At 34.6% G+C, this 24,018-nt stretch overlaps 2 protein-coding genes and 1 long non-coding RNA gene across 8 annotated transcripts; 2 read left to right on the top strand and 1 right to left on the bottom strand.

The window, feature by feature from the left end:
* LOC104722419 (heparan-alpha-glucosaminide N-acetyltransferase-like) lies at window positions 11,812–14,616 on the top strand. Of its 6 annotated transcripts, none has more exons than XM_010440577.2 (13): window positions 11,816–12,061; window positions 12,144–12,281; window positions 12,376–12,457; window positions 12,545–12,621; window positions 12,709–12,815; window positions 12,891–13,002; window positions 13,091–13,216; window positions 13,296–13,387; window positions 13,479–13,545; window positions 13,794–13,872; window positions 13,975–14,066; window positions 14,174–14,317; window positions 14,394–14,616. In XM_010440577.2, the coding sequence occupies exons 1-13, from the start codon at window positions 11,891–11,893 to the stop codon at window positions 14,418–14,420; spliced, it is 1,314 nt and encodes a 437-aa protein (XP_010438879.1). In that variant the 5' UTR covers window positions 11,816–11,890; the 3' UTR covers window positions 14,421–14,616. The 6 variants fall into 6 exon arrangements, with proteins under 6 accessions (XP_010438900.1, XP_010438907.1, XP_010438886.1 ...); XM_010440591.1 differs by having other exon boundaries at window positions 11,969–12,061; window positions 12,360–12,457; XM_010440584.2 differs by lacking the exon at window positions 12,545–12,621 and having other exon boundaries at window positions 11,815–12,061; window positions 12,686–12,815.
* On the bottom strand, window positions 15,481–17,110 carry LOC104722407. Its single transcript, XR_757204.2, has 3 exons — window positions 16,875–17,110; window positions 16,669–16,790; window positions 15,481–16,565 (listed from the first exon to the last, which is right to left on the bottom strand). It is a non-coding gene; the product is annotated as an uncharacterized LOC104722407 (long non-coding RNA).
* LOC104722412 (respiratory burst oxidase homolog protein D) lies at window positions 17,124–23,141 on the top strand. Its single transcript, XM_010440568.2, has 8 exons — window positions 17,124–17,751; window positions 17,841–18,003; window positions 18,186–18,234; window positions 18,574–18,687; window positions 20,704–21,513; window positions 21,636–21,731; window positions 21,901–22,705; window positions 22,806–23,141. The coding sequence occupies exons 1-8, from the start codon at window positions 17,124–17,126 to the stop codon at window positions 22,913–22,915; spliced, it is 2,775 nt and encodes a 924-aa protein (XP_010438870.1). The 3' UTR covers window positions 22,916–23,141.

The raw sequence follows: 24,018 nt of genomic DNA, 5'->3' as shown, positions 1-24,018 counted from the left end.
AATGGCAATTAAATATAATTTTTTACACATTTTAAGGTTAGTTTCATATTTGTACTTCTCAATTAATATAGTAGGATATTTGATATGTGAATGTTTTTTATTTTTAATTTAATTATATTTATTTAAATTAGTTAATTAAGCTTAACTATTTTTTCTAATGGCAATTAAATATAATTTTTTACACATTTTAAGGTTAGTTTCATATTTGTACTTCTCAATTAATATAGTAGGATATTTGATATGTGAATGTTTTTTATTTTTAATTTAATTATATTTATTTAAATTAGTTAATTAAGCTTAACTATTTTTTCTAATGGCAATTGAATGTAATTTTTTACACATTTTAAGGTTAGTTTCATATTTGTACTTCTCAATTAATATAGTAGGATTAACCAAATTAATAAACCAAGTGAAATTAACCGATTTCATTCTGATTTCTAATATAATTCCAATCATTTATTTTATCGGACCACGGTCGTTATAGATGCATTCTGAAGCCGAGACAGTGGTATCTTCTCTAAGGAAGATAGTGTAATCAAAATTCCTTCTGTTAACACCACTGTGTAATCAAAATTCCTTCTGTTAACACCACTGCAGCGAGACATTCCTTTTCTTGAACACCCAAAGGTTCTTCATCTTTTTCTGGTTTTTTTCTAAAAGTCGATCTTGAAGTTGAGATAAAGTGTAGTCTGCTGTCACCGCCCAAGAATATGGTTCATTAATTGGATCTTTGTCATTATTCCTTAGTTCTCTATGAATAGGTTCTCATTGAATCCCTGTGTTAAATAAAACAATGATGTTAGTTTGTTCAAACTTGCCTAAAATACAAGGTTATTGATATAAAAAAAACTGTAAAAAAATCCTTTTTAAAAACCCCCTTGTAAAGCCAAATGTGTTTGAAAAACCCATTTTACAATAAAAATGTTTTACAATATGTTTTAAAACGTTTTACAATGTGTTTTAAAAGGTTTTAAAGGTTTTAAACCCATTGAAAAACCTTTTTAAAACCCTTTTAAAACACTTTTCAAACCCTTTTGAAAGACTTTTCAAAACAATTTTAATGCCTGTTGTGAGGAATAACTCTCTCATAGAGAACCGTACTGGTTGCATGTCGACTGTAAACCATAAATTTTTCCCTGTAGTCTTCAGCCTTCTCAGCATCAAATAATGGAATATCTTTGTAACGCCCCTGAACCGTTATATGACCACGAAGGCCATTGGACAGCCACGGGACACCACTTGCGGAATTGCACCAAGGTGATCCGGTCGAGGGACGGAAGCTGCAGACTTCATAATATCATGAGTAATCTAAGATTACTCAGTGAGCCTGGGTACCCCTTTCTCCTAAACGGTATACTACTTTCCCCAACCCGACTACCCCGGTGAGAAAGAAAACAAGCAAGTAAACAAACTTAGCAAGTTATCAAAGCTACGCAACGAAAACAATAGCGGAAGCAATTTAAACCACACACAAGCGAGAGAGGTTAGATCCGTATGACTCGACTCGATGATCTAGACTCGCTATACACATTACAAGACGACTAAAGAACACTTTAGACTCTTGACCCATACGCGACTCGCAAGGACAATCTAGAATAAACAAGGGACACTTGAATTACCCTAGACTCCTCCGTCTACCAAACAAACAAAGACATCTAGAATACTACAAGGATCGCTTGAAATATCCTAGACTCTTTTCACCTAAAGGCCCTCGATTATCTGTTCCGTTCCACACCATCCCCCATGCCGAGACCACAAAGGTCACCAGCAATGAGCCCACACTTATGCTACATCGTCATGTAGCGGTCACGCTAGTAGCTAGCTAGCCGTGACAGTGTCCCCACATGAGTGATCGTCGGGAACTCAAGCGTGACCACCGCTTTTGGAACAGAAAAATCGTCTCACTATTCTAGCTAAGACTCGAGAAACGAAATTCAAGAGGCTAAGCTAAAATAAAACACACAACAACAATTCGAGCATTGATGAATCAAGCACCATAGCAAGATATCAAGCAAGAATACAACATCCAATAATCAACAAGGAGCAAGAAATATATTTCAAGCAATTTAAGATTATTCTACATGCATGCAACCAAATTAAGCAACTTAAGAAAAATTAATGCAACAAGTTCTAATATGCATGCAACCGTTGGATTTAACCCCTTTAAAATTCGTTTAAGCATTTAAGCTAACATCACACGAATTATACGATAATATTTCAAATGAACTTTACCAAGTTTTCTTTATGCATGCAACCGGTTTGGAGCAAATAATATTGCTAAACAACTTCAATTTTTATATCGCATGCAAAATCCCTTGTCCCGATTTTAAGTATATCCAATTTACTTAAATGCATCCAAATTCATACGCGATCTTGCATGGTGATTCCTAGCTCAAATTCAATGTAATCTTTAACATGAATCTAGCATGAATCCTACCACATTTATGCATGCAACAATTTAACTGATTCTACCTTGAATCTAGTCTACATGCAACACACATTTACCACAGAACTCACCTTTTTCACGCGTCGATGATTACCGGACTTCACCGCACCACTCGATCAGACAGTCTTCGCGTCGACAGCTCCCCGCTTCTTCGACCGCTTCGTTCCGCAACCAACTTTGTTTCTCGGCTTCACTCGATCAAAACCGCGTCTCACCTCTTGGTTTTCTCCCGATCGCAACCACTTTTCCTCTCGGTCATTCTTCTTCGACACAATTACCGTAATTTCTCGGTGATCACTTCGACACTTACACCGGTTCTTTGTCGATGAAGTCTTCGACAGAAAACTCCTTATTTTCTCGGTCTTCTCTCGACGTAGCGTCGACGATCTCCCTCTCGATCTCTCTCGATCTCTCTCTCGACAACCTCTCTCGGTCTTTCTCGACAAACTCTCTCGGTCTCTCTCAACTTTGAGAGAAAAACAAGACTTTGGTGTTTTAGTGTTTGAGAGCAAAATGAGAAAAGTGAGGAATGAAGTCTCACATCCTCTATTTATAGGCTCGAGCTCTCCCTCTTTTCCCTTAGTGCTTCTTGACAAGTGGCTAGCTCATGTCTTGCATGCTGAGCGTGATTAACACCCCCCAATCGCTAATCGCCATTAATCTCACTAACTTCACTCTATTAGTGCATGTAAATTATTTTATTAGTGCATGGGCATGCACGAAATCTGATTGGTCAGATTTTTGAGAAAAATAAAAATTTTATTTTTCTCGGCCAACTCATCTCTCGGTCGAGGTTTCTCGGTAAAACCCGTCTTTCGGTCGACGTCTCTCGACAAAAACCTGTCTCTTGGCATTCTTCGGTCTAACCCGGACATTCCTCTCGGCATATCCCAGACCGTATCGGTTCTCCTGATAGTTCTCGGACAAACTTTTCTTGGTTTCTCGGATATTGTCGGTCTCTTGGTATTTCTTCGACAATTTTTTCTCGACTCCTCGGATAATTTTCTCGACTCCTCGGACAATTTTCTCGACTCTTCCGCAGTCTTCTCGATTTTCTTTGGTCATTTTGATCTCTTCCCGGACATTACCCGAACATCCCTTGGACGTCTCGGTATTCTTCCTCGGTATTTACCCGACTCTTCTGCGGATGCCGTTTCCGCATAAACCATTAATTTTTGGTCGGTTTTAAGGCCTCGATCTTACCTCCGGTCACTCCAGACTTGGCTTGGCCATTCTTCGATTCACGAATATTTTCTCGGACTTCTTCTGGTCGTTCCTTTTTGTTTTACATCTCCTTTCTTTTTGAGTCTTTCCCGAGTCATTTCCTTGAAATTTTATTTTGGGATTTTTCCCCTTGGTGAGGGTCATTACAATCTTCCCCGAAAATTTAATGTCTATATTTTTCGCAGCAAGCTTGATGACAGGTTCAAGGAATGAATCTTCAAGCTCCTTGAAAGATGCATCTCCTAATACATCTCTAACCTTTTTAACAAGGTGTAAGTCTGAATGTTGACATATGGTGGCTCCATCATTTGGTTCAAAACCATATCTATATACTTTCAGGTAGTGCAAGGGCTTCAAATGAATCACTGGATTCAATCTGTTCCAAAAGAAAATGATTAAAAAAAAAGAATTTTATTAGAGTTTACAACGGATTTACAAGAGGTTTAAAAGGTTTTAAAACGCTTTTAAAATCTTCTAAAACCCATTTTAATCAGTTCAAAAACATACTTTATCGATCTAAATTCGTCTTATCAACTACAACCACTTTTATCGATCAACTACGACCGAACTGAAATTGATTTCAAAATGGTTTAACAGGGGCTTTTAAAAAGTGTTGAACAAGAGATAACAAAAATCCAAATTTACAAGAGTTTACTAATTCCAAATCCATATCAAACACATTTATCAATCTCAATTCGTCAGATCAACTATAACCACCTTTAGCCATCAACTACAAAGATAAAATGCTTTTAAAACCCATTGCAAAAAGTTCAAAAACACACTTTATCGATCTGAATTTGTCAGATCAACTACAACCAACTTTATCCATCAATTATGACCGATCTGAATTTGGATTTTAAAATGGTTTAATATGGAGCTTTTAAAAAGTGTTTTACAAGAGGTAACAAAAATCCAAATTTACAAATTCGAAATCTATATCAAAGACATTTATCGATCTAAATTCGTCAGATCTGAATTTTTGATCTAAAATCAATTTTCAGATTGATGAATATACCAAAGAGAAACAAAATCTTAACCACAAACCTGACAAAGAGTCTTCGATCCGACGAACACGAATCCCAAAACAAACGAGAAGATGGACAAAGATGAGGATGGAAGAGAAGCAGAGATCGCCGTGAACAAGGAGATCAAAAATCGCCGATCGAGGAAGGAGAGAACAACGGCGAAGAAAAGAACGTCCAATAATTATGTTTAGTTCATTAAGGGTAAAATTGTCATTTTCAACAAAAAAAATGTACTCTCAAAAATAGACGCTTCCCAATGGTATTTTTTAAAAGTAGCTCACCAAAAGGGGGCATTTTTGAGAATACCCCTATATTATTTAGAAAAGAGAGATCTTAATATTTAATTTTAGTTATAACTAGTTTTATACATTATTGTGGTATTTAAGAGATGTAATTTTTAATTGAAAAAAAATAATTTAGAAAGAAAAATATATATTTTCAATTATGTTAATTAGAAACTCACAATTCTTAATATATAAAGCTTGGAAACCCACCAATCTTACAATATAAGAAAATTATACAATATCTTAAGAAAATTGTATAATTACTTAATGATACTGTAAAAATATGACTATAAAGAAATTCCAAAAATAACTACTCTAAAAAAAAGATTACTTTTACCTTAAAATGAATATACTCCTTATGTCTCTCGATTTTACCATGTTTTAGCATATTTTTATCTCCTCTTTTGCATTGTTTAGATTTAGTACAAGCACTTTTATGCTTTTTATTCTTAGTTCATGCAATATGATAGAATTTGCATAGCATTTGCATATTTGTGTGCATAAACAAGGGAATTAGGTACTTTGAAGCATAAAAGGGAGTTGTGATCAAGAAGAGGACATTCGGTGAGGGGAATCAAGTTCGAGAAGGAGTTTAGAAGAGTATGAGCCTTCACATGACTACATGCTCGTCCAAGCACACGACCCAGCATTCAGTCGAGCAATTGTAGTCAACTCTCTATTTTGTCTGTTAGCCAAAGTAGAGATACCTCACTTTACTATAAATACGTAATGTACTTTGGCTGCACATGCAGTCTTAGTCAGTCCTAGTGAGTCACATATTTTAGTTTTTTACTTACTTTTTTCTCTTGCTTAGCTCTAGGGTTTTAAACATTTTCTAATCTAGATATCTTTTGATCCATTAAGTATTTGCACTTGTCTTTTTATATAAAGTTGTTCATCTCATCATTATCTATTTGTTCATGTTTGTTTCATTAATTTCTGGATTTATGTTCTTAATCATTTTTAGTAGATCTGATTAGTGAATTGATTCTTGGAGATGGGTCAGATTGGTAAAGAGCTTAGTTTGTCTAGGTTGTTTAAGCTTTGATTGTTATATATCCCTTCTGGATTAGGTGTTCTCTATGCTATCTTTGTTCTAAGAAGTTAATAATAGATCTTAGGTGTTTTAGCATTCAAAAGATGTTTAAGATGCTTGATTAGACTAATACTAGATATTAGTGTGCCTAGCCTAAGAGATTAGTTGTCTATGGTGGTTTTTGATAAATAATGATCCCATAAACTTACTAATCCACTCTCATGGCAATAGCAATCAAGTTTAAACACTCATAGACCTAGTTCGCAATAGCTAAGACATAGATAAACAAGCATTAAAAACCATTATTTATCTAGGGATAGCTTATGTGAGTTTGATGAACAATCTAGATAGACTAGGCTTGATACTAACTCATTATTCAAATCTCTACAATCTATTTTGTTCATTGTTTGCTTATATTTTCTTGTTTAATCACTTATAATCGTTTGCTTTATTGTTATAGTTTCTAGAATTGATTATGTTCATCCGTTTTACTTCACTTGACCACTTGCTTGACCACGGTTCATATTGTGCTCGATCGAGTGCTCGAGTACAACCTTGTTTTTTTTGTTTATGATCTGTTCAATTCTAGCTTGCTTGCATTTACTTTTGCTTAGTAGTTTGCTTCTGTTTTAGAATTGTTATTGCACTTGATTTATAGTTTAAGTCTTCTTTAGTCTTGCTTTAAGTTGTTTTAGTCTTCTGCATTTACATTTATGCTCATTAGGTATGTTAGAATAGAATGCATTGATCACATCTTGACTGCTTGCATAACACACTTTTTATAGATTGACATCCTTTATGCTACAACATCGTAAGGATATTAAAACACCTTGCATTGCGTTCCCATCATCATTTAAGATCTTGGTTTATTTTGTCTGATCTCTATCATTCATTTATAAATCCCCAAAAGATCTTGTTTCAACTTCCATAATTCAGGAAATTATACAATTAATCCTAAAAAGGAAGAAGATTTTATATATTTTCCACTATATAAACAAATAAGTAGTCTCATATTTTATTATCAAACAAAACATAGTATTCAAAAACACCATTTTTGATTCAACTTCATTCAGTTGGTAAAATTTGTTGCTGTTTTTAAGAGAATATTGTTATATCATATGAGATTGTCTTAGATTATATAATAAAGCTACAAGACCATTCTATATATCTTTGTCTTTATTTTTTAATGAGGTTATCATGATGATGAGAACATTATTATTTATTTTTTTGATTATCCAATTAACTAAGGCCACAACCATATGTTTTCATACAAAACTGTTGAAGACATATAGTTCTTGATCAATCATGCATATATCAAATTATATTAGTTTTCTATGATTATTAAAATTTACTTTAATTTCATTTGTTGTTTTTTTCTCTAATTTTTGGAAAATAATATATCTTCCAAAAGAAAATGAACACATAAATACCCATTTTTGGTTATTTTCATTTTTGTCCTCTTTTACACAATTACAATATGTTTAATTAATATATTAGTCATTTAACAACTCTCCCACAGGACAAGCTGTCACCAATTGGGAAGGCTGTTAAAGAGTGGGGACCAAGGTTTTCGAGGAACGCCTGACGCACCAATAACCTACTGGTGGATTTGGATGTAATTTCCTTTCCATGGTGAGGGGTTAGGATCGATGCCCTGCAGGGTCAGCTTGGAGTCCATGAAGGCGGCTAGCGGGGGCTAGTGGGGTCTACGGGATGGGTTGTTACACTCGCACAGTTCCGTCAGTCACTTCCCGGAATGTCACCCATCCTGAGACTACTCCAGCATAAGCACACTTAACTGTGGAGTTCTCTCAGGACCCTTGACCAAAAAGATAAGTGCACTTTGGTGACACAAGTGGCCAAATAAATTCTTTTAAACCTCTCCGCAAGTCTCTGAAACCTGGGTATCACATAAGCATTCTCTCATTCTCTCATATTGGCATTCTTTTACTTTCTCATTTTCATATTCTCTCATTCTCTCCCACAATACATCAAATCATTTTTCATTTTTTTTGTTTAATTTTTGATTTCTTATTTTTGTTGGGTTACAAAAAACCAAATGAAATATCATTGTAAAATTTTACTGCTAAATTTTAATTTTAGAGACTACATGATATGTATTTTACATTGTTTTTATTTTTAAAGATTCATCTGCATTATCTAGTTTGGATTATCATCATATAAGTAATCATTCTATCCTCCTCTCCCACCAATATCAAATGTTGTTGTTATATATCATATGTGTTGTAAGAGTTTGATTCTATATTTTAATTTAGAAAGTATTATATATATTTAACATTGTTTTCAATTTTTATTTTATTATATAAAAATAAAATATTTTTTTTATATTTCTTGCCTTTCTAATCTATTCATATTTATTTTTTATATTTCCATAGTTAAATTTAAATTCACATATGTTGGCNGAGTTCTCTCAGGACCCTTGACCAAAAAGATAAGTGCACTTTGGTGACACAAGTGGCCAAATAAATTCTTTTAAACCTCTCCGCAAGTCTCTGAAACCTGGGTATCACATAAGCATTCTCTCATTCTCTCATATTGGCATTCTTTTACTTTCTCATTTTCATATTCTCTCATTCTCTCCCACAATACATCAAATCATTTTTCATTTTTTTTGTTTAATTTTTGATTTCTTATTTTTGTTGGGTTACAAAAAACCAAATGAAATATCATTGTAAAATTTTACTGCTAAATTTTAATTTTAGAGACTACATGATATGTATTTTACATTGTTTTTATTTTTAAAGATTCATCTGCATTATCTAGTTTGGATTATCATCATATAAGTAATCATTCTATCCTCCTCTCCCACCAATATCAAATGTTGTTGTTATATATCATATGTGTTGTAAGAGTTTGATTCTATATTTTAATTTAGAAAGTATTATATATATTTAACATTGTTTTCAATTTTTATTTTATTATATAAAAATAAAATATTTTTTTTATATTTCTTGCCTTTCTAATCTATTCATATTTATTTTTTATATTTCCATAGTTAAATTTAAATTCACATATGTTGGCTTTAACCAAAAAATCAAGTTTATTTGAGAATTAGATGTTCTTATTCCTTTTAAACGATCAATGTGTAACATATTATACTTCTGAATTAAATTATGGACCCACCAACACTCACTTTTAAATTATATGGGTTTAAATTTTAGGAGTTGGAAAAGTATAATAATTTGTTTGTAACACTCATAATAATATCATAGTAGTGTTTTCAATGAATTAATTTTAATATAATAGAACATGTTAAAAATGTATTAATATGTACTTAATTGCACTTTTGTTACACTCAAATAGTTACCTTTGATACATCGATTTCTGTATTATCTATTCAAAAAAAGACACATATCTCACTATAATCTTCATAGCCTCATATTTCAAATCTCACGTAATTTTATAAATTCTAAAATATATTCTTTTTTCTTTGATTTAACCAATAATATTTTAACTTAATAAAAGTTTTGGTTTATTTGAATAGGATATACATGTAATATATGATATATAGTTTTCATTTTATCAAACCTACTGTTTATTATTTTAGTTTTTTTCTTAATTGAAACATTTTGAATCTCTTTAAGCTATCACCATAAATAAATAAATAAAACCACTCATATGTGGACCAGTGGTAGGATGGATTTCGGGTTGAGGGTGAGATTTCCAATACTCCCAGGTTCGAATCCCCACGGCTGCAAACACTTTAAGTGGTCACCGCAGAAAAATTTAACATTGGGCTATGCGGCCTCCAGGAACCACTCTTGCCGCCTTCGGGACGCACGCCAAGCCTTCGGGCTAGTGGGCTAGTCAGGGTCCATTGGGCTTTGGATACCTGGATTATCAAAAAAAAAAAAAAATATATGCATAACTAACACCACAAAATAAATTTTATGAAAATATGTATCACAATAATTTTGAAATATGACTATAACTACAAAAATATATAGCATATGGCATGTAATATACAATATGACTTGAATGCACTAAATATATTATCATCAAAATTTGATTTCTTTACTTTATTTAAATTCAGAGAGTCTTTAAATTTTGATGTACACCAAAAAAAACAAAATAATAATAACATGTTAAGTTATTTTATTTTTTTTCAAAATAAAATAGCGATTATGTAAGAACTCACACGTAGCGTGAACTAACACCTAGTCCATTCCAAAATGAAGGGATTTTCAAAAATACCTCCTTTTCTGTGTGACTTTTTAAAAATGAGAATTTGTTAAAAATACCCTTTTTGGTGTACCCTTTTTTAAAAATACTCCTTTTTTTAGCCATTTTTATTTTTGCCCTACTTTAATTTTTAATGACTATTTTACCTTTAGATGAAAAATATTTTATTCAATAAAATGAAAAACAAAATTTTCTCGCCAAAAAAATTTCCGACATATTTTCCCGCCAAAAAAATTTCGAAAAAAAATTTTGATAAAAACTTTCGACAAAAAAAAATTTTGGCGGGAAATTTTCCCGCCAAAAAAATTTACAAGGTTTTTAAGAGGTTTTGTAAGGTAGAAACATTATATAAACCTTATAAACATCTTGTAAACGCTTTTACAAGATTTTTAAAAGGTTTTAAAAGGATTTTAAAACGCTTTTACAAAGTTTTTATAAGGTTTTTAAAAGGTTTTCAAAATGTTGTTTTAAAGGCTTTTAAACACCTTGTATGTTTTTTTAAAGCGTTTATAAGGTTTTTAAAACGTTTTTAAACACCTTATAAACGCTTTTACAAGGTTTTTACAACTTGTAAATGATATTACAAGGTTTTTATAAGGTTTTTATAAGGTTTTTAAAAGGTTTTCAAAAGATTTTTAAAAGGTTTTTAAAAAAGTATTTAAACAACTTGTAAATGTTTTTACAAGATGTATAAAAACGTTTACAATGTTTTTATAAGGTATAAATTTCAAAAAAATTGGCGGAAAATTTTTTCGATTTTGGCGAAAACAATTTTTTTGGTGGGAAAAAAATTTGATTTTGGCAGGAAAATTTTTCATTTTTTTGTGGGAAAATTTTTATTTTTTGGCGGGAAAAGTTTTTCGATTTTGATGACTGTATATTCTTACCATCATTCAAAAAAAGAGTAATTTGGTCATTTTGTACATAAAAATAGATAGTTTTAAAAATGGTCAACATATAGAGGGGTATTTTTAAAAAGAGGTATTAAAAAGGGAAATTTTGAAAAATGCTCCTTTAAAATACCCTTTCTTGGTGTACATTTTCAAAAATACTTTTTTAATATATAAAATAAATAAATTCTAAACTCTATACGCCAAATACTAAGTCCTACCTCCTATAAACTATACCCTAAATATAAAATCGAGAAGCCAAACCTAAAAAATATTTAAAAATTAATTATTGTGATTATGTAAAGAGGGTTAAAAATAAAAAAAATTTAAAAACAAATTCTCAAAATAAAGTTAGATGATTTTCTTGTTGTATTTATCATTTTACGTTGATAATTTTGGATGATAGATTTTAGCCTTTTTTTGAGGAAAAAAAAAAAGATTTTAGCCTTTTATTCTACTTAGCGTGGGCTTTCTCACTTGCAGGCCCATAAAGGAAAAGAAAATAACGAGATAGTCGCTGTGAGCGAATCAAGTTCGGATAAGGTCCAATCAGGACACAGCCACGTGCAAATCCCAAGTTATTGAGCTGTAACAAACGGCTCAAGTGGCTAGCTCCAACCGTTCTAGTTGAGGCAAATCAAAACCAAAGTCTTGTTTGCTTTCTTGATAAAGGTTTTAAATTTCGATATATTTTTCTAATTATATATACATATCTATATATAGGGAAAAATATATTAAAAAAATCTATATATAGAGACGCTGGAGTAGATGTATTTGTTGGGATGCGAACAAAACTGACGATGTATGAAGCAATCAAAGGCATTGATGATGATGACCATCAATGGCGAGAGAAGAAAGACATTGAGTCTGCTCTTCAGATTTCTCGTTCCTCTTTTCCTCCCGACAAGGAACGATTAGTTTCTCTTGATGTCTTCCGTGGCCTTACCGTCGCCGTAAGTTTGTTTTTCCTAATCGCTTTCTAGATACCTAAGTAGCGAAGTAAGTGGAGTTTGAATTGTTTGAATGTAATCACAGTTGATGATACTTGTGGATGATGTTGGAGGGATTGTACCAGCTATTAATCATTCACCTTGGGATGGTCTTACACTGGCGGATTTTGTCATGCCTTTTTTCTTATTTATTGTTGGCGTCTCTCTTGCCTTTGCTTATAAGGTAATCTGAGAGGGTTCAATGTTTTTTATGGCTCTGTTCTTCTTGTCTTTCTCTTAAGACCGAGTCCGCTAACTCTAGATCTGTTTGCTTACAGAACTTGTCATGCAGGTTCGCTGCAACAAGAAAAGCTTTGATGCGATCATTGAAACTTCTCTTACTTGGTCTTTTTCTCCAAGGTTTGGTTCGATAACTTTGTCCTTTAACTCATGGTGTTGATGGTTATACATTTACATTTATACTGTTTTTTTTTTCTAAGTTTTCAGGAGGATTTATTCATGGTCTCAATAACTTAACTTACGGAATAGATGTAGATAAAATTAGATTCATGGGCATATTACAGGTATATTATCTAGAGACAGCATTGAAATTTTTTGTGTTCCTACATTCTCATTGTAAATTAGTAGGCCTTTTTGGGTTATGTTTTCAGCGAATAGCTATAGCCTACTTAGTTGCTGCACTGTGCGAGATTTGGTTAAAGGGAAGCCACAATGTCAGCTCAGAGCTATCTATGATCAAGAAATATAGATTTCATTGGTAACTGTCTTATTCTTGCAATTTGTATACAGAAATTGTTATGCACTTGCTTGATTTTATCCTTATCTTTGACAGGGTGGTGGCATTTGTTATTACAACAATATATTTGTCCTTGTTATACGGCTTATACGTGCCGGACTGGGAATATCAGATTTCAAGTGAAGACCAAGGATCATCAACATTCTTGGTTAGATAGTGTTTCTTCCTTCTACACAACCTTCCTTACATATTCTTTACCGCTCTTTTTATCATTGACGATCCATAAAACTGTTTAGAATCTGAAAGTGAAATGTGGGGTACGAGGACACACTGGACCAGGCTGCAATGCAGTTGGAATGATTGACCGTATGTTTCTAGGAATCCAGCATTTGTACAGGAAACCCGTATATGCACGAACCATGGTTCTAGATTTAACCCATGTCTTGTTTCTCTCAATATTTTTTTTATATCCATTTCACATGAACTCTTATATATTTTCAGCAATGCAGTTTAAATTCTCCAAACAATGGGCCATTACCTCCAGACGCTCCTTCTTGGTGTCAAGCGCCTTTTGACCCTGAAGGCCTCTTAAGGTCTCTGCTTTTACTCTCCAAAAACCATTTCCATTGCAAGTTTTGCTTCATCATTGTTCACAAAGTAACTCGCAAGTTTGTTCAATTAAAGTTCGTTGATGGCCACCGTTACATGCTTAGTGGGTCTGCACTACGGTCATATTATCATCCACTTCAAGGTAAATATATCTTTATTTTTCTTTGAAGAAGTTCAGCTGCTCAACTCTTAGCTATATATCTCCTCTAAATAGCAGATTAGAGTTGTTGGGAGTTGGTAAGAGAGACGTTAGTAAGGGATAGGTTTATAACGAGCCTTCCATAGCTTAAGAGAGTAAGAGGCTCGCGTTAATCTAGTAGTGTCTATGGTTTTGGTGAATTGGAATCTATATAAGAATAATATTGTTTCTATGTAATTAACTTCTTACAGGACCACAAAAAGCGTTTGAATCAATGGATTTTACGTTCTTTTTGTCTTCTGATGTTAGGTCTCGCACTGGACCTCTTTGGTATTTTCCTTGACTCCTATATCTCTCATTTACATTGACACGTCATTTTTTAGGTAGAATCACAGTTTTGCATTGTGTCATTCGTTTTTTGGTTCTCTGCAGGAATGCAACTAAATAAACCTCTATACACACTGAGTTACATGTGTGTCACCTCAGGCGCTTCTGGATTTCTGTTATCCGCGATATACCTAATGGTTTGGTTTGCTATTATCTTATATATGTATCTTAATGACTTACATATACTACGAGAGTAGGAAGCATCACATTGTTAAAACGTAAATCTCTCTCTCAATCTTCACAGGTTGACGTTTATGGATACAAACGAGCAAGTCTTGTCTTAGAGTGGATGGGAGTACATGCCTTACCGATCTTTGTTCTTATTGCTTGCAATCTTGTCTTTCTAATCATTCATGGATTCTACTGGAAGAAGCCCATTAACAATCTCGTAAGTTTTACTTTGTTATTTTTAACCATTGTTAAAAGTTTTGGGTTGGACTTCTAAATGTTATTATTGTTTGCAGCTTCATTTAATCGGAATCGGAAAATAAAGAAGAGAAGACAAGGAAAGGGAGGTGACCAAACATTGAGTTTCATGAACCAAAAACTGAAATGTTTTATCATAAAGAAACAAATGCCATATTCATCTTCACATCGCACCTTGTTTCACTTTCACATGTGCGATCCAATTTATGCTATTTTTATAAATGGAATCTGATCATATTTCACATCCTTTTTTTACGTCTTTATAATTTTTTCAACCACCGGCCACACTCACGGACTTCTCCTAGAATGCCTGCAACTCGTCGATGCTCTCTACTGTCACACAATCAACTACGGTGTCATTAACCGTTGGATCTCTACTCCTACAATGACCACATCCGCGTCCACGACCACGTCTGCGTCCCGCAACAGCACCACCTCTAACCATTTGCACTACCAAGACAAAAGGCTAAGCAAACAATTCAACTGCATACCGAAACACACAACTTATAATGAAATCTCATTGAAGGCTCGAAGAGGATGATACTAGGACTCCATACCACATGCAAATTTACTAACCACTCATAATTAATTCCATCACACAACATCATGCATCAAGCAACAAGAAAATAATTCAACCAATTAAATTCCTAAACTGCTCTAAACCATTCACTAACCCGCCCTAGAACCGTAAAGGCTCTGATACCACTTGTAAAGCCCCAATTGTCACCTCTTAGTGGTTCTCATTTCCAATCCCAGTCTCTGGGTCCATCTTTCTTAATGAGTCTCATGTCCTCTCACTAGGCCCGTGAGCCCATCCATATCCGACGGTCGGTTTGCTACATCCAAGAGGTTTTAAAGACTTGTTACCGTCCCTACAAGTCACCACATGATCTTTATCTATGTTTTGTCCTCACTCGCACAGTTCCGACAATCACTTTCCGGAAGGTCACCCATTCTAAAACTACTCCAGCTAAAGCAAGCTTAACTCTGGAGTTCTCTCAGGATCTTTGACCGAAAAGATAAGTGCACTTTGGTGACATAGGCGGCCAAATCAATTTTTTGAAACTTCTCCGCATGTCTCTGAAACCGGGGTGTCACAATTCACCCCCACTAACAGATCGCAACATCCTTGTTGCGTACCAAGACAGTTACCCCGATGGTGTGAGTCCACTTGACTCCACACTCATCTGAGTTTGGCTCTGATACCACTTGTAATGCCCCGACCGCCACCTCTTAGTAAGCCCCAGGGTTATGGGTTATCCATGGGTTAATAAAAAAAACATATATATTATATAATCTGTTATGATGTACGTAAAAACAAATTAGACTGGCTAATGGCTTCTTGTGTCCTTCCTTAGTGGAACCGATAGATTATGTTATAACTTACATATTTGAGCCCATGCATGTTTTTTTATCTGAACTAAATCCATGCATGTTATTTTTGGCTAATATATATATTTTTTTTTGTTTTACAGATAATATAGAAGATTCGGAGTCAAAAGTAGTTGACGAAGAAGAGATGATGATGGATGACGGTGATGATTGATATTGATCTAACCAACGAGCCATCATTGATTTGGTGATGAAACTGGAGGTGAGCCTCACGAAAAATCTTGTAAACCAAGGAGAAAAACTTCAAAAATGTAGAAACATTTTACTCATATTGGAAAAGGTGTCGATGATAAGAATCGAGTTCAGTGTAACTATTGTGGTGATAAAATTGTGTTTGAATCTACCACATGAACATTTCCAACGAAGCGTCATCATATGAGATGCATTAAAAAAAGCCAAAATATAGGAATGTAGCTGATATGATAATTGATGGAGATGGAAAGACTAGGAGAATGAAGATTGATGAGAGTGTTGTTCAGTAGATCTATAATTTGACACAATCTTCTTTTTGCTCTTGTTGAATATGAAGAGCTGAGAGGGTTTTTTTCAATATATGAATCCAGCTTACAACTACTACACTAGAAACACAGCAGCAATGGATATTGTTAAAACTTGGGAGAGCGAGAAGAATAAGCTGAAGATGGAGTTGAAAAGGATTCAGAGTATGATATGTTTAACTTCTGATTGTTGGATAACAATTTCTCGTGAAGGTTATATATCATTGAAAGCCCATTACGCCGACAAAAACTGGATTTTGTGACATATCTTGTGACATACCCAAGTGAATTTGAAATTTTCTTGAACGGGTTCAACCCAACCTATTTATTATAATGAGCTGAATTTATATACCCAAATCCAATAATATAAAATCCAGTAACTAATTAACAAAATGACAAAATCTTGCTATTCTAAATGACATACCTCCTCACAAGATGTCGTCTATGAAAATTCACACGGGGTTGTTTTGTCGTTTTTGTTTAAGCAATTCACACGGGGTTGGTGTATAAATGACTCGGTGTTGAAATGTATAAAATGACCCAAAGCTGAAATGAAAAAGAAAGTCAAAATAAATGGTCAGTAAAGAATTTTGACCATACTGGTGCGGTCCATCCATAGTTTCCCACTACCTTCCGTGATTTAGCACATCACAGATAAATGGCAATTTGCATGCCATTTATTTCATCTATTCCTCCGTCACTCTATAAATATATTTAAAACAAAAATCAGTTTCTTCCATACACAAAAATCAAACACCTTCTGAGAGCATAGATTTTATGTATTGACTAAAATAGTAAAATTACGGGTGTTATTTGCATAGATCTCCGTGGTTTTCTTGGCCATATCAAGAGTGAGATCTTTTTAGTTTGTTAGAATTGATGAAAATGAGACGAGGCAACTCAAGTACCGACCATGAACTTGGGATTCTACGAGGAGCTAACTCGGACACCAACTCCGATACAGAAAGCATTGCTAGCGACCACGGCGCCTTTAGCGGTCCGCTCGGCCGGCCTAAACGTGCGTCCAAGAAAAACGCGAGATTCGCGGCGGATCTTCCCAAGAGAAGCAATAGTGTTACCGGCGGCCACGGTGACGACGATGAGTACGTGGAGATCACGTTGGATATTAGGGACGACTCTGTGGCCGTCCACAGCGTCCAACAAGCAGCTGGAGGAGGATCCCACCTAGAGGATCCAGAGCTAGCACTTCTCACGAAGAAGACGCTCGAGAGCAGCCTCAACAACACCACTTCCTTATCCTTCTTTCGAAGCACCTCCTCACGCATCAAAAACGCCTCGCGGGAGCTCCGCCGCGTGTTCTCTAGACGCCCTTCCCCGGCCGTGCGGCGGTTTGACTGCACTAGCTCTGCCGCCATCCACGCACTCAAAGGTCTCAAGTTCATAGCCACCAAGACAGCCGCGTGGCCAGCCGTCGATCAACGTTTCGATAAACTCTCCGCTGACTCAAACGGCCTCTTACTCTCATCCCAGTTTTGGGAATGTTTAGGTAATTAAATCACTTCTGCTAAACAATTCTACTGTACGTTTCCATTTTTGTTAGTTTCATTTATGGTTTGTTTATCTTTTTACCTCTAGGAATGAACAAGGAATCTAAAGAGTTTGCAGACCAGCTCTTTAGAGCATTAGCTCGCCGGAATAACATTTCGGGCGATGCGATCACAAAGGAACAGCTCAGGCTATTCTGGGAACAGATCTCAGATGAAAGCTTCGATGCCAAACTCCAAGTCTTTTTCGACATGTAAAGCTTTTTTACGTATTTCACCTGACCCAAAAGAAATATCTTACGCGTAATCACTATTTGTCGTTTAATATTTGACTCTTAATGGAAAAATAAACGGTCATCAGAATTTAAGGACCAAAATAATAATATTAATCATTTGGTGGATTTGTAACTAATAAATGACATCACTGTTTTGTCAGGGTGGACAAAGATGAAGATGGGCGAGTAACAGAAGAAGAAGTGGCTGAGGTGAGAAACCACACACCATTCAATAATTATCTTTTCAAATATTTATTAGTTTTATGTACATATATTATATACTTGGTTGATAGTTTTTTCTCATATTTTATTTATATATCTATCAATATCCTTGGTTGATAATCTTGACAATTTTGTCCACGCGCAAATCCCCGCTTGACTTTATCTGATGACGTTTACTGTTAACATCAGCAATATATTAACTGCATGTGAACACGACAATAATGGTTACTAGATAGATAGAGTAGTCATTACTTTATTTTATTTTCGTTTTAGAGTAGCCCTTACTTTTCGCTTATGTTATTAATGTTTCAAATAATTTAATTGCAGATTATTAGTCTTAGTGCTTCAGCGAACAAGCTCTCTAATATTCAAAAGCAAGCCAAAGAATATGCAGCGTTGATAATGGAAGAGTTGGACCCAGACAATGCTGGGTTTATTATGGTACGTGTGGTCCACCTTCACCCACTCAATTACGCTAGTGGTATATATACTATGCATGTCGTTAATTTAACCACCCTTAAAAAACTAGGGAAAACGTGGAAAGTTCCCAAGGTTCTTTTGTCTTCTAGAAATCTAAAGTGGTCAAAATTATTGGGCCACCTTGATTGCTATTTTCAACTTATTGGGCCATCTTGGTTTTTTACCTAATCAATCAACAATAACTCGACAACTGTAGATGGGTGGTTCTCCAGTATGAGAAATGGCCAATAAAATTATAAAATATATACATGAAGAAATGAATCATGAAAAGTATTTTAAATATCAGTATTTAAAATAGTGGAGAAGCCTATGAAAAGTATTTTAAAATATCAGTTTGCAATATTAGGGCATCTCCACTAGTTAGTACTAATCACTATGGTTACTCACATAAATTAATATAATAATGAGAGAAGGGAGAGAAAGAAAAGAATCGATTCTCCAATTCCTTAGGCAAGCAACGTTACTCACAAGATATAGATAGCTGTTATACTTTTAATGGTTGTTATTAATAAAACATAATAAATATATATAATTAAAATAATAATTTTTTCTCTTTTTAAAGAAACGCGTTACTGCAGTGGTGATGGTCTTAGAGCATTATTATCGGTCATCTTTGTTTTGAAGGTCTCAAAGCTTTTTTCTTAAATATAAATATATTAATTTATTATTTAATTAAATTTATTGCCTACCANGTTGATAATCTTGACAATTTTGTCCACGCGCAAATCCCCGCTTGACTTTATCTGATGACGTTTACTGTTAACATCAGCAATATATTAACTGCATGTGAACACGACAATAATGGTTACTAGATAGATAGAGTAGTCATTACTTTATTTTATTTTCGTTTTAGAGTAGCCCTTACTTTTCGCTTATGTTATTAATGTTTCAAATAATTTAATTGCAGATTATTAGTCTTAGTGCTTCAGCGAACAAGCTCTCTAATATTCAAAAGCAAGCCAAAGAATATGCAGCGTTGATAATGGAAGAGTTGGACCCAGACAATGCTGGGTTTATTATGGTACGTGTGGTCCACCTTCACCCACTCAATTACGCTAGTGGTATATATACTATGCATGTCGTTAATTTAACCACCCTTAAAAAACTAGGGAAAACGTGGAAAGTTCCCAAGGTTCTTTTGTCTTCTAGAAATCTAAAGTGGTCAAAATTATTGGGCCACCTTGATTGCTATTTTCAACTTATTGGGCCATCTTGGTTTTTTACCTAATCAATCAACAATAACTCGACAACTGTAGATGGGTGGTTCTCCAGTATGAGAAATGGCCAATAAAATTATAAAATATATACATGAAGAAATGAATCATGAAAAGTATTTTAAATATCAGTATTTAAAATAGTGGAGAAGCCTATGAAAAGTATTTTAAAATATCAGTTTGCAATATTAGGGCATCTCCACTAGTTAGTACTAATCACTATGGTTACTCACATAAATTAATATAATAATGAGAGAAGGGAGAGAAAGAAAAGAATCGATTCTCCAATTCCTTAGGCAAGCAACGTTACTCACAAGATATAGATAGCTGTTATACTTTTAATGGTTGTTATTAATAAAACATAATAAATATATATAATTAAAATAATAATTTTTTCTCTTTTTAAAGAAACGCGTTACTGCAGTGGTGATGGTCTTAGAGCATTATTATCGGTCATCTTTGTTTTGAAGGTCTCAAAGCTTTTTTCTTAAATATAAATATATTAATTTATTATTTAATTAAATTTATTGCCTACCACCAATAAAAATAAGATAGCTGAAAGTTTTTTTTCTCATCCGGATTTCTAAATGTCGCTGCAGAGATATTTTATCTGAAGATAAATTTTTTTCTCTTTCTTTTTATTTTTTTTTATTATATTTTTTGACACTCATCCCCACAGTATGTGGGGTGGGAATGCTCTTAGTGTTGTATTTCCTAGTCTTATAGATAGTTTAATGATATTAAATGGACATTGGTGAAACAGATCGAAAACTTGGAAATGTTGCTACTACAAGCACCAAACCAGTCGGTGCGGATTGGAGACAGCAGGATACTAAGTCAAATGCTAAGTCAGAAGCTGAAACCGGCAAAAGAGACCAACCCTTTGGTGAGATGGTCGGAGAAAATCAAATACTTCATACTTGATAACTGGCAGAGATTATGGATCATGATGCTATGGCTTGGCATCTGCTGTGGCCTCTTTGCTTACAAATTCATTCAGTACAAGAACAAAGCTGCCTATGACGTGATGGGTTATTGCGTTTGTGTCGCCAAAGGTGGCGCGGAGACTCTTAAATTCAACATGGCTCTCATATTGCTGCCTGTTTGTCGCAATACCATCACATGGCTCAGGAACAAGACCAAGCTAGGTACTGTAGTTCCGTTTGATGATAATCTCAACTTCCACAAGGTTATTGCAAGCGGGATTGTAGTAGGGGTTTTACTCCATGCGGGTGCGCATTTGACGTGTGATTTCCCACGTTTAATTGCCGCGGATGAGGAAACCTACGAGCCTATGGAAAAATACTTTGGAGACCAACCAGAGAGTTATTGGTGGTTTGTGAAGGGAGTCGAAGGATGGACTGGTATTGTGATGGTTGTGCTAATGGCTATAGCCTTTACACTCGCTACGCCTTGGTTCCGTCGTAACAAGCTTAACTTACCTAACTTTCTCAAGAAGCTTACTGGTTTCAATGCCTTTTGGTACTCCCACCATTTGTTCATCATTGTTTATGCTCTTCTCATTGTCCACGGTATCAAGCTCTACCTCACAAAGATCTGGTATCAGAAAACGGTACGCTCTTCAAACCTTCGTCATTCTATTTTCTTCATTTATTTCTTTTTTTCGGGTTTATAACACTTCGGGTTTATAACACTTCGGGTTTATAACACTTCGTGTTTATGTGATTCTTGTAGACATGGATGTATCTCGCTGTACCCATCCTTCTGTATGCATCTGAGAGGCTGATCCGTGCTTTCAGATCAAGCATCAAACCGGTTAAGATGCTCAAGGTCAGATATACTTCTATTTATCTCTTGAAATCCTTAGGTTTCTAGATATATAAATCTTCCAACGTAGGAAAATGCCATGATTTGTGTAATTGTTTTGACAAAAGTAGGAAAACTGCCTTTGAAATTATGCTTTAAAGACTTGTAACGTTACGTATAAATGTAATAATAGGTAGCTGTATATCCCGGGAACGTGTTGTCTCTACACATGACGAAGCCACAAGGATTCAAATACAAAAGTGGACAGTACATGTTCGTGAACTGCCGAGCCGTATCTCCTTTCGAATGGCATCCTTTCTCAATCACATCAGCTCCTGGAGACGAATACTTGAGCGTACACATCCGCACTCTCGGTGACTGGACACGTAAACTCAGGACCGTTTTCTCTGAGGTCTGCAAGCCTCCTACCGCGGGTAAAAGCGGTCTACTCCGAGCAGACGGAGGAGATGGGAACCTACCGTTCCCAAAGGTCCTTATCGATGGTCCCTACGGTGCTCCCGCACAAGACTACAAGAAGTATGATGTGGTTCTTCTAGTAGGTCTCGGTATTGGAGCCACGCCTATGATCAGTATCCTCAAAGACATCATCAACAACATGAAATCTCCTGAACGCGACAGCGACATCGAAAACAACAACAGTAACAACAACAACAACAACAGTAAAGGGTTTAAGACGAGGAAGGCTTACTTCTACTGGGTGACTAGGGAACAAGGATCGTTCGAGTGGTTCAAGGGGATAATGGATGAGGTTTCGGAGTTGGACGACGAAGGAATCATCGAGCTTCACAATTATTGCACGAGCGTGTACGAGGAAGGTGATGCAAGAGTAGCTCTCATCGCCATGCTTCAGTCCTTACAACACGCTAAGAACGGTGTTGATGTCGTGTCGGGAACACGTGTCAAGTCCCACTTCGCCAAACCTAACTGGAGACAAGTTTACAAGAAGGTCGCAGTTCATCACCCCGGCAAACGAATAGGTATAAAAATTAATCTCGACCATTAATCTCGTTATCTACCCATTATTACATAATTAAGTAATGGATTCAGATTAAATACTGATATGAATTTTAATTGCAGGAGTCTTTTACTGTGGAATGCCCGGAATGGTAAAGGAATTAAAAAATCTAGCTTTGGATTTCTCTCGAAAGACAACTACCAAGTTTGATTTCCACAAAGAGAACTTCTAGATTATATAAGTTTGTAGAAAAAATAAAACAATAATTATCAAAACAGATATATATTTATTATAAATTCTTTTCACTATATGAAAAATAATATGAGCTATCTTTTCCCGTTGCTTCTTTTTTTTTTTATCCCAAACCGTTTTTTGTTGTTTACCTTTCTTTTCCTTTTTTTTTTGTAAGTTTAACGGAAAATTAAGTATAAGATAGTAAATATTTTTAGTTACAGCTTTGGTGTTTTAAGAATGTAATTATGGACTTATTGTAGCATTACATCTTGTACTTGTACTCTTACAAGTCATATGCATTCTATCATTACTTTTTTTTTTAGCCAATTTTAGCACAAATGTAATAAATCTTGTCTAAATACTCCTAGAGCCAAAATGTGTCACAATCCAATGTATTTAACTAATTATAACAGTTATAAATAGATTAGGAGTGTTTAGACAACAAATATACTCATTTCGCCCCAAAACAGGTTAAAACTGACAAAACATTGCTTAGAAGCAGTAAACAGCTTTGTTAGTATTTGGATGATTCAAAATGTGTCACAAACTAATGTATTTGACTAATTATAAGAGTTAGAGATTGATTAGGAGTGTTTAGACAACACTTATACCCAATTTGTTCAAAATAGGTTAAAACCGATAAAACAGACTAAAACAGAGAAAACTTTGCTTAGATGCAGTAAACAGCTTTGTTAGTGTTTCTAGGGTCAAAATGTCTCACAATCCAATGTATTTGACTAATTATAAGAGTTAGAGATGGATTAGTCAAATGCATTGGATTGTGATACATTTTGACTTTATAAACACTAACAAAGCTGTTTACAGCTTCTAAGCGACGTTTTCTCGGATTTAGCCTGTTTTCTTGGTTTTAGCATTTTTTTGGAACAAAATGGATATAAGTGTTTTCTAAACATTCCTAAGCCATCTCTAACTCTTATAATTAGTCAAATGCATTGGATTGTGACACATTTTGACTCTAGAAACACTAACAAAGCTGTTTACAACTTCTAAGCGACGTTTTCTCGGATTTAGCATGTTTTTTCGGTTTTAGCCTTTTTGGAACAAAATGGATATAAGTGTTTTCTAAACACTCCTAATCCA

Source organism: Camelina sativa, chromosome 2 (assembly GCF_000633955.1).
Source record: "Camelina sativa cultivar DH55 chromosome 2, Cs, whole genome shotgun sequence".
NCBI lineage: Eukaryota > Viridiplantae > Streptophyta > Magnoliopsida > Brassicales > Brassicaceae > Camelina > Camelina sativa.
This window is presented reverse-complemented; position numbering and strand designations above follow the sequence as displayed.